The 12,080-nt window shown below is 31.3% G+C and overlaps 1 protein-coding gene across 1 annotated transcript; it reads left to right on the top strand.

The window, feature by feature from the left end:
• Positions 1–8,511: 8,511 nt before the first annotated feature.
• LOC108487562 (U-box domain-containing protein 16-like) lies at positions 8,512–10,866 on the top strand. The gene has a single exon (XM_017791936.2). It carries the CDS (start codon positions 8,688–8,690, stop codon positions 10,728–10,730), a length of 2,043 nt encoding a protein of 680 aa, XP_017647425.1. The 5' UTR covers positions 8,512–8,687; the 3' UTR covers positions 10,731–10,866.
• The last annotated feature ends 1,214 nt before the right edge of the window (positions 10,867–12,080 follow it).

The following is a 12,080-nucleotide window of genomic DNA, read 5'->3' as shown; positions in this document are numbered from 1 at the left end:
AAAAACAAAGCAATTACTCAAGGGCATTTGCTTAAGGGCTTCCACAAGTGGAATGTTGATATGCAGTAGTTTTAACACATCTAAAATTTTCTTAAATTGAGTATCCTGCTGTTGCTTCTAGAACTGTTAAGGCTAGGGTAGCTGCAGAATTTTGAATCTGTTAGGACTACTTTGCTGTGGGAATTCTGCAGCATTTTTCGCGGAGGTAGAATTTTGTATATTGGGAAATTCTACATTTCCTTGAGTTTTCTCTCTATTTTAGGTTACAAAGAACTCACATTCAACTTTAGAATCCTTACTCTCCAATGTCTTCCCATTTCTCAAGGTGACAACTTTGTAGTGTTCTTTACCCATATTCCTCAGATTTTCTATATCACTTGGTAAAGTGCATTGGGGTCTATTTCTGAGCTCATTAGCTAGTTGCCCAACTTTATTCTCTAAATTACTTAAAGTAGCATCATTTTTTGTCATATATGCCTTTAACAAATTCTCAAGATTATTTGGCTTGACTGGTGGAAGCCTTTGAACTTGTTGAGAGTATCCTGATGGATAATTTGGTCGATAAGGAATAGAAGAATTGCTAAGACTAAACCCTTGATTACTCCATGAGAAATTTGGATGATGCCTCCATGAAAGATTATAAGAATTCGACTGTGGACCATTCCTATTCTAATTTCCCACATAATAAATTGATGTTGGATTCAACGGACAATTATCGAAAACATGAGCATCACCACAATACCCACAAGAAACATTCTTGAACTAATTCCGAGGCTGCCCCATTGAGTTACCATTTGATAGATTCATGCTCATATTCTTGAGCATAGTTGACATAAAGGATACTTGGGTTGCTAAATATGTAAGTGCATCAACTTTAAGAGTTCTAACCATCCTTCTCCGTGTAGGTGCTCTAGTAGTAGGCCATTAATAATTTTTGTTGAGAATCCTTTCAAGAATTTCATATGCTTTATTATAGGACTTAGCAAGAATAGTTCAATTTATTGAAGCATTTACCATCATTCTAGTATGAACATTAAGACCATTATAGAAAGACTAAATTTGAATGCAATAAGGAATGCCATGATGGGGAAACTTTCACATTTAGCCAACTCTTGTGATGTAGTTACGAAAACGAATGGTAGATTTTTCAATCACACTCGTGCTCTATCCCTCAAGGAGTATGGAATCAATTCTAGTCTCAAGGCATCCTCTGTAACTCTAACTAATTTAAAAAAGTCACTTACTTCCATGAATAAGTGAAGATGAAGGTGTGGAGCTTCAGTAGGCATCCTACTAAATTGACCCACTGTTTGTAGCATTTGGAACATGACCGGCTTCAGTTCAAATTGCGGAGCCTCAATTTTCGATCTCGCAATACTTGATTTGAGTTCATTGAAAAGAGGAACAACATATTGTCTACTAGTGTGGTCTCTATCATCAGCAACAATGACTACATTTTGAGCATTATTAACAACTACTCCTCTTTGAACTTGTTGTGGAAGATCCATTATCACCAAAATAATCATGAAAATTACTAAAGTAAGAATAAAAGAAATTTAAACCAAATTTTAAGAAAATTAATTTCACAAAAAATGACTAAATCAGTTCTCGATAATAGTGCCAAAAACTTATCGCGAAATTTTCTAATGATGCGCAAATGTACACAGTCGCTCAGAAGTAATATAGTAGTAGTACTTGCGTTATCGTCTCCAAATGGACTGATGTTAAAAAAATAATTAGTAAAATTAACAATTGACAACTTGGGAAGTAAATAAATAATTGATTGAATCTGATTTAATGTAAAGAAATATACGAAACAAATTAAAAACCATACCACAAATTAATAGCAATGAGATGAAGAGCCAGAACAATTATTTCTCCCTAATATGCAATTATCGGTAGCAATGGTATAGCAATGTTGTGACAATACGACAATTTATTAATCTAGAAATATCAAGTTATAAGCTTCTCTCGAAGTCACTACATTTGATCTTTTAATCAATTTAACATATGTTTATGCCAAGTTAATATTAATATTATAATTGCAAGCATCGTTCTTACAAGATTATGCACTGCAAAAATATCATTGCAAATTTAAGATCAAAGAAATCAAACATGTACCATTCAAGTTTTATATCCATTAATCACAACCCTTTCAAATTTAGGAATAAACTCAATTATCGACTAATGTTGATCAGTCAATAGCAAGTATTAACATTAAAATCACTTGAATGAATAAATATCAAATTTCAACAAGCATCCTTAACGAAGTACCAATAATCCTATATTAAGGTTCCATAATCATTCTAGCTAATAAACATTTAGCCTATAATCATCAAACTAAAAATAATCAAACAATATCTCAATCATGGTTTCAACCAACAGAAAAAATGAAATAATAGATAAAGAGAAAGGTGAATAGATGTTAAGATGAAAGTCAGAAGTTCTCCACATGTCATTTGTGTCATGTTCTTCCTCCTCTTCTCTACTTCTTTTCCTTCGATCTTCTATAAAATTTTCTATTTTATTTTCTTTGAACCCGGTGGTTGCTGCCTTCAAAGTCTCAAAAATATGGTCTTTATATACCTTCCAAAAATAAGATTTCCTAGGTCAACCACTTTCATTTTCTGTTCTTGTCCTCTTGGAAATGATTTGTGCTTTCACATTCTTGCCTAGCCTATTTCTTCCTAGTCCTTGATTTTTATAAGCACTTGATTAAGATATAACTTAATCTCAAAAGCTGATGTAACGCTCTTTAAGTATGACGTTTCCAACTAGTTCCCATCAGGTTCTTTACTGTGGCATTGCTGCAACATTAGGGCTTCATTTGGTGAAATTTAACATATTTTTTCCTTCACCTTTCCAATATTCTATAAGCCACCTTCTGGGATAAAAATTCAAATTTTCAATATCTAAATTCTTAAGAATTTATTATCGAAATAAAAGCTTCAAAATTAAACTACTTACCAAAAACATAATTAAAATACTACCAAAACACTCTCGACCACTTTTAACTTAAATGAAATATAATCTTAAAAGTAATAAAATAACTCTATATTCTAGAGTTATACAATCTAAGGTTTCGTGCATCACTCATCGACGATTTTTGCTTTTCTTTTCCTTCTCAATTGTTTGGTGTTGTCGTTAGCTAAAATAATCATAAAACATATCACATTATGAAATTCCAGGAAAATTAGAATGAAATATTAAATTTCTCATATTTTTAAATTATTCAATTTAGTCCCTATAATAGGGACAAGCATAACTTTTAATTTAGAGTCCCGGGTTAGAATCTGATTTCTCCAAAACTCATTAGAGACCCCTATTTTCTATCCCTACCATCAATTCATGATATTTTTTCATTTTATTCAATTTGGTCCGTAATGTACAAAACTAACAATTAAGTTTTACAAATTAGTCCTTTTCATATAATAAGCTTAGTTTTTTACAATTTCACACCAATTTCATTCAATTCTCAACAATGGAAACTTTCAAAAACTTTAATAGTTTTACGAATTGGTACATGGGCTAGCTAAATCAAGTTCTCATGATTCAATTTCCATAAAAATAAAAGGAAAATGCATAGGAACTTACTTGAAATTGATAGTAGAAAGTTAAAACCAAGCGTTCCCAACTTTTTCAATAGTAGATGGTGGAGAAAAGATGATGAAGAAGATGTTTTCATCTTTTTCCACTATCATTTTATATATATATTAGGTTTAATTTTAATTAATCTTAATTAATTAACTTAATCATGTTTGATTAAGCTTTAATCTTTAATTAACTTAAACTAATGACATTATGATCTATTTAAAATAGGTTTATTTCCATTTTATTCCTTTAGGTAATTTCTATTTAAGTCCCTAAGTCTTAATCTAATTAAAAATCTATAGCGATTAAACTTTTACAATTTAGCCTCTGAGTCACAATTACTTATAATTTTGACTAAACCACTTAGCTATTTTTCAATTTAGCATTATACTAACTCCAAAAATATCATTATTACATATTTACGGACTCTATTTATGAAAATAAGGTCTTGAAATCGCATTTTTCTATACCATTGGAAACTGGGTCGTTACAATTTGTGTAATACTATAGAAGTGTAGCTGAATTTGACATTTGGAAATATGGAACAAGATGCATTGTGGTATTGCTTGATGACATTACATGGAAATTCTTGAATTTGGAATGTGACAAAGAGATATTGAAATGCAATATGTTATATTAATGTTGTTATAATTCATAAAAGTATGGTTTAAATGTTGATTGGTGATAATATTATAGTATGCTTTATTGCTTATTAAATATATATTATGAGATTGGTTTTGTTAGCATTATTGAGCTTTCAAAAAGCTCAATATGTAGATGTTTGTTTTATACGCAAGTGATAGGTGTTTGCAAGTTTAATCTAGTGCTAACCAGCATCTAAGGCTTCAAGTCTTAGCTCAATTTTTGAAAGTGTTTACAATGTCCCTTAGGGTTCTAGTAATTTAGGCATGTACGTAAGAGTCTTAATTATCTTTAATTGTTATGTTTTAGTACTTTAACATTCCATTGCATATATGATATGTTTTGGCACTTAATTAGACACTTGGACGCTTTTATATTAGATTTTATCATGCAAGTTCAAATAGTATGGGTATACTTTAAGTGTTTTGAGGTACTTGCATAGCGAAATCTTGATATGTTGTGTTATATGGTATGAGATCTTATGTTTTAGACTTGGTATGATATGACAAATATGTATGAAATGGTTTGGTTTCATGATGACAATTTTTAAATACATTTAGGAGGAAAATTGCATGACGTTAATTGTCATTTTTCTACATTTTTGTATTGATGTCTCAAGACAATAAGAATGTTTCCATACAATTCATGCACTTATGGGTACATGTCTCAAGACAATGTCTTAAGACATAAGGTGCCAAGTCTTGATTCACGGTGACATTGTCTCAAGACATAAAACATCGAAGCTAAATTAAGAAAAATTCTACCCAAGGTCTTGAGACATAAGGGTTAATGTCTCAAAACTTTAAACTTCAAAGCTAAAATTTCAAATTGTTGTATATAGACCCGATTGGCTTCATTTAAGTGCATTTAATACTCTTAACATTTTGTAATTGAAAATGTAACGATTGTTCTATTTTTAACTTCGGTGCTTGTTAGATTGTTTGTTTGAATTGCTTTAACAATGAATGTGATATCTTACAATTAGATTTGTTGTTCAAGTTGAATGTAATTATTCCTCCCCAAACTTGAATGTCTTTTCTCAACAAGAAAATGTTCCTTCTGTTGGATAATATGCTACTACAAAACAAATCTATTAGCACTAACTGCAAAATAAATAAAAAATTAAGAAATAAAAAATTTACTGCGTCGTGGTAAACTCACTGCCTTAGAAATGAATTCGCCCTGATCGGTATAATCTTGTAGTGGACGTCATCCCCCAAGGTTAACATAGTGTTTCAATATTTGTACACCGAAATAAGAAAGATGAAACTCAATTGGTGTTACTCTTTTTAGGGAAATCATAGTAGGATCAATTCCTAGAAAAGTTTAGAGGGGTCACAGTCGATCCCACTTAAAACTCATACTCCTAGATAGAATTTTTATCTAAAGTGATTTAAGGGGAAAACGACAGAATCAATAAGGAAATCAAAAAGGAAAGAAGGGGAGCAAAGTGCTTTCAGAGAGTGTTGTTTTCTTTTCTATGTTTAAAATGAAAAAATCAACCCTCTATTTATACTAGAAATGGAAGGGCAAAACAGTAAATAGGTGGAGGTGAAAGAGTAAAAAAAACGTAAGGATAGTTTTGAAACTGTCCCACTATTTTCGCACCCAACAACCAAAAAATATATTTGTTCCATATTTTTTTTGCAACAATAAAATAATAAAATTGGAAAAAAAAATAAATTTGTTTTAAAGATATTATTTTCTGGAAAAATAATAAAACTTTTATCCAAAAAAATATGATAAATGTTGAACATGAACATAAACAAACCAAACAAGCAACAATAACCCAATTACTCAATGACAACAAACAATAAAACTATATAAAAAACACTTTTAATAACTTGTACTTAACCAATGTGGGATATACCCACTAATAATGACCATTTACATTACCAATATCTTCTACTCAAAATATCTTTCCAAATCCATGAGTCTGAGGGTGCTTTAATTGCATACTAAAAATCTCTACCTTTGTGGTATTTAGCTTTTAATACGACACAGTGTGTCCCTAATCTGCCATTATGGCAGGGGAGTTTCATTCATCGGATCAATCTTTGAGATTCCCAGTACTCCATCTTGTTTAGGTATACGCAGGTCTTTCAGTTGCATAATTGAATTTGATTAATGCTCTAGAATTCTGAGCCTGAACTTGAAATGCCAGCCTGACATCATATGTTTACTTTACAGTTTATCATCTATACAGCGGAGCTGAGTTCATATAAGAAAAAAAAGGGAAAATAAAAAGCAAAAAAGTGTGTTGGATCAAAGCTGGATGTGTAATGTAAAGTCTAAGAGGAAAGCAGAAATAATGCATACAATAGTTTTTTAAATTTGGAAAAAAGTGGATATATGATGAGGTTTGGAACAAGTCCACAACAAACTTTACCAACCGTTCCTCACAATATGCATCTGGCTTAGGTTTTGTATTGTATTAACAATAATTATTAAAACGAAAACGAGATTGAAATGCTAAAAACAATATTATTAAAAGAGGTACTATTTTTCCATCTTTTATCTCTATTTATTAACTCCATTAAAAATTTATATTATGAATGTATATTAAAAGTGTGATGTGGCCTACCTGCCGGCTGCTGGTACACTCAATTCAACACTTATCTTTCTTCCATATTCTTCACTCTCATTTCTATTAGTAATATAATTAAAACAAATTTATCACTCCATTGTAATGAGCTGAAAAATCAGAAAAGGGAGCCAGCCGGCAATGTTGTCAAAGGCAAGTTGATTATAATACTTATTCTCTGACCTGGTAAACGGCCTTCCCAATCTAATACATTTTTCTTTTCATACACTAAAACCATGCAACACGACAATTAAAATGTTCTGTTTCCAATATATATCTAATAATAAAATAATTTAATTTAATATCATCTTAAATATTAATAAAATAGTTTCATATTATTAAATTTTAAATATATATATATAAGTAATATTATAGTTGCATTTAATTTATATATGATATTTTCTCTTAACTTAATTTAATTTTAATTAAATTATATAAAAAATTAAAATTGAGAAAAAATCATAAGAAAACATTTTAAAAACTTGAAATAAGTAATTAAAAATAAAAGAAAATAGAGAAATATGAACCAAAAATTAAAAATAAAAAAACTAAAAAATTTTGTAGAAAATTGAAAAATTATAGTGACCACTAATTGTATTATCAAATTTTGTTATTTGATTAAAAATTTTAAAAATGAAATAGAAACAATTTAAAATGAAAAAAATCAACTGCCTAAAAACTATTATTTTTAAAAAATTGATTGCATAAAAATAAAAATAAAATTAATTTTTGAAAAGAAAATTAAAAATTGTAAAAAGAAGAAAATATGTTTTTATTACTTAAATAATTAATTAGTTTAAGTATTTTAATTAAAGTCTGATAAACTAAAAAATTAAATGCTGAAAAGTTTTCTTTCATATATTATTTAAAATTGATTAGTGATATAATTAGAGTGATTGGTAAATATAAATTTTAAATTATAAAAATTATATTATGAATTTTATCTTTAATTTTAAGCATTTATCCTTATTCTGAACAAAATTAAAATTTTGAACGTAAAGTTTTTGTAGAATAATATAACATTAAAATAAAATAAATTGAAATAATTGAAAATATTCTCCTTTAAGTTCTAAGTAACTCTTATTTATTTATTATTTTCTATACTTTTTATAGAAAAAATTATCATATTGCTTTAATTTTAGATTATCAAATATGTGCAAAAATTAATTAATTTTCAATAATTTATTAAATAAAACTTAAATTAGAAAAGATATTATATATAGATGTGCGTATGATAATATTTTTGATATATTTAAAATGAATGATGTGACAATATTTTAATGAGGTCTAAAATTATATTTTTTAAGATGATTTGAATATAAGTTATTCAATAGATAATTATTTAAATTAGGTAGTTTCACCAATAAGAATTTTATCGATAAATTTTAGTTAATGTGGCATGAAAAGGGAAGAGGGTTGTTTTGAAAGAAAAAAGTGTTTTTAAAAGGAGAATTATTTTTTATTTTTGTATTATATTAATTTTAATATATAGATTTAAATTCAGTGAAAATAAAAATGCATATATTAAGTATAAATTAGTTAAATTTATATATCATCACAAATTTCAAACTTTTTTTTTACAAAAATTAAAGTAATTGTAATTTTAAAGCTAACTTTTTGTGGTTTGGAATTAAACTTAATTAAATTAATCATAGAGTTTATAATAAGTATAAAAATAGATTATTATCATTTAAAAAATGAAAAGGGGGCGTGAAATGCAACGGGCCAACTTGTTCTATCTGTAATCAACTACTGCTATATCTTCTTCTTCAATTCAAAGCCAAAAAAAAGGCTACCAAATTTCACATTCCATTAGCTTAGATATCTGTGTTGCAGAAATTCTTTTGTAAGAGTTATTAATTTGTGTTTCATGGCCGTTTCTCCTCGGGTTTTCCCGCCAAGAAAGCGTTGGCCGTCTACGGGCTCCTCCATATCTCCGAAATTTGCAGACTTGAACCTGGTAAAGTCTCTTCTTTCTTTGTCTCAAGAAATCTCCGCCCTCAAACCTCTTCAATGTCTCCTGATACAAAAGTCCCTTTCCACCATAAACAAGTCGAAGCTTCTCGCTATCGTATTCGAGGAGCTTCTTCGCAACCCAGTTTCCACCTCCTTCTCTCCTTCGATCCTCCTCTGCTTCGAAGAAATGTACATAGTTTTCCAGAGAATAAAGACTTTAATGGAAGACTGTTGCAACGGAAGCAAGATGTGGTTGCTCATGCGAATCCAACCATTGGCCAACAGTTTCCACGAGCTCACCCTCGAATTGTCCACTCTCCTCGATATCTTCCCTGTCAATGAATTGGATTTGAGTCAAGACGTGGAGGAGCTTTTCGTTTTGGTAAGAAAACACTGCTCCCAATCTAAACCATCGGTAGATCCCAGAGACGATTCTCTCAGGCGAGATGTTCTAGCTTTGCTCCATCAGATTAAGAAAGAGATCGTCCCTCATCACTTAAAGCTTAAACAGATTCTGGATAATTTAGGGTTACGCGACCAATCAAGTTGTAGAGAAGAAATCGAGTGTCTCCAAGATGAAATCCAGAACCAAATCGATGAAAAGTCCAAATTAGATATTGCTTCTTTGATCGGTCTCCTTCGTTATGCTAAATGTGTTCTATTTGGATCTTCAACGACGCAACTGGAACCAGACCATCGCCGGCGGAATTCATTGTCGGATATTGCTGTTCCGGCGGACTTTCGGTGCCCGATAAGCTTAGAGTTAATGCGGGACCCAGTTGTCGTTGCCTCTGGACAGACGTACGATCGGGAATCGATTAATCAGTGGATTGAATCTGGACACAACACGTGTCCAAAGACTGGTCAGACCCTGGCCCACACCAATCTAATCCCTAACCGCGCTTTGAGGAATCTTCTAGCCATGTGGTGCCGCCAACAGAGAGTCCCATTTGAAACCGTGGGAAGTAACGAGAAAGTTAGCGGCGTCAAAGCCACCAAAGCCGCCTTTGAAGCTACGAAAATGACGGTGTACTTTTTGGTCAACAAACTTTCGGTTTCTCCATCCATGGAGGCAGCTAACGCCGTCACTTATGAGCTTCGAGCCCTGGCTAAAACTGACTCCGACAGCCGAGCCTGCATCGCTGAAGCTGGCGCAATTCCGGTCCTTGTCAGATATTTAGGTTCGGGCGTAGGCTCCGAACACCCAAACCTTCAAGTCAATGTCGTTACAACGATTCTTAATCTTTCCATCCTAGAAGCAAACAAAACGAGGATAATGGAAACCGACGGAGCTTTAAACGGTGTTATTGATGTATTACGTTTTGGTGCCACATGGGAAGCCAAAGGAAATGCGGCGGCTACAATATTCAGCTTATCAGGTGTTCACGCCTACAGGAAAAGGCTGGGGAGGAAGACACATGTCATAAAAGGATTGATGGATTTGGCAAAAGACGGGCCCACCAATTCTAAAAGGGATGCACTCGTGACTATTTTGAATTTGGCGGGAGATAGGGAGACCGTTGGGAGGCTAGTGGAAGGAGGAGTTATAGAGACAGTGATCGGAGTCATTAACGTGCTACCAGAAGAGGCCGTGACGATACTCGAGGCAGTGGTGAAGAGAGGCGGACTGGTGGCGATTGCAGCGGCTTACAATTCAATAAAGAAACTGGGTGTTATTTTGAGGGAAGGATCGGATACTGCGAGAGAAAGCGCAGCAGCTAGTTTAGTCACTATATGTAGAAAAGGGGGATTGGAGGTTGTGGCGGAGCTGGCAGCGGTTCCATCGATCGAAAGGATTATATGGGAAGTGATGGGGACGGGAACAATGAGAGCTCGACGGAAGGCCGCGGTGCTGTTGAGGATTCTTCGGAGATGGAGTGCTGGGTTGGATACGAATGATGTTGTGGATATTTCAGTCATGAGCGAGGGTAGATTAACAACAATGTTGTCAGCATAATTGGAAACCATTGGTTTCATTCTTTTACGGTGGATGTGGAAATGTCATAAAATTTTACCCCTTCTCTATTGCTGCCGCTAAATCTCACAAATCAAAAATCATTCTTTCATAGTCTATAAACTTACTTACAAAAGAACCAGGATCTATTCATTGCTTTTATTCCAGCGAATCAACTGACCCCTTTTAACAATATTCAAACATTCCTACACTCGATTCATTCTATTAAGCTTTTGTATGCTGGTTTTTTTGGGCTAAAATGTCACCAAAAATAATTAAAAAATCAATCAAGTCTGTTATTCAAAAGTGCACTTAATTAAGCCATTTTAATTATTGTTACATCTAATTAAGTCTCTTCAATTTATTTTTTATTGAGGCTCCCATCAACTGTTAACTACTTACGTGGTAGGTAACTGATGTAAACCTTATTTGATTTTTTATTGTTTTACGAAGATTTAATTGATTATTTAAATAGGGAATTGTTAAAATTTTAAAAATATTAAAAATTATAAGTAGTTATACAAATTATTAAAAGTTTAGAAAATTTTTAAGAAAAATATAGAAAATATTATAAATGTTTTGAAAAATATAGAAAAATTATTAAAAAAGTATAGAAAAGTTTTAAAATTTATAAAGATTTTAGAATAATATATAAATTTTATTAAAATTATTCAAAACACTATAAAATATATATAAATTAAAGAAAGTTATAAAATAAAAAAAATTTACACATTTTTGGTTTCCCTTATACCTATCCATGGTTGAGCTTGGTCCGAAGGTCCGTCCGAAAAGTGGAAGGGTTTGAGTAAAAAATAAAACTCGTTTAGAAAACAGATTGTGCCTCAAGTAAACCTTTCTTGGCCTCGAGCCCGGCCTGACCCAAATATGCAAAAAAAATGTTTTTTTTACTGTTTTATTGTTGTTTATTATTATTATTTTGCTATTTTCTTTTTTTTTTCACTATTTTGCTACCATTTCACAATTATGTTGCTACGGTTTTGTTGTTATTATTTGGATATTGTATAACTTTTGTTTTATTGTTAATTTTGTTACTATTTTAGAGACATTTGCTTCTTAAGTTGCACCTATTTTAGTGTTATTTAAGTATATATATATTTTTAAATTTATTTTCAATTGGTTGAGAAACATTTATTTTAATGCTTTTAGTATTTTTGATTTATTATATTTTTAAAAATTATATAAAAATAATATAAAAATTAATATGGACGAGCCGGACTTGGATTTTAGCATTTTTACTCGGGCCTAACTTGGGAAAAATTTAGGCCTATTTTTCGAGTCGGATCGAACCCAAACCTAACAAACGGGTCTAGAATTTTTGTTGGGCCTGACTCG

This window comes from Gossypium arboreum, chromosome 10 (assembly GCF_025698485.1).
Source record: "Gossypium arboreum isolate Shixiya-1 chromosome 10, ASM2569848v2, whole genome shotgun sequence".
Lineage (NCBI taxonomy): Eukaryota > Viridiplantae > Streptophyta > Magnoliopsida > Malvales > Malvaceae > Gossypium > Gossypium arboreum.
This window is presented reverse-complemented; position numbering and strand designations above follow the sequence as displayed.

Coding starts and splice junctions, on each gene's coding strand:
- LOC108487562 (XM_017791936.2), top strand. CDS start 8,688: ATGGCCGTTTCTCCTCGGGTTTTCCCGCCAAGAAAGCGTTGGCCGTCT.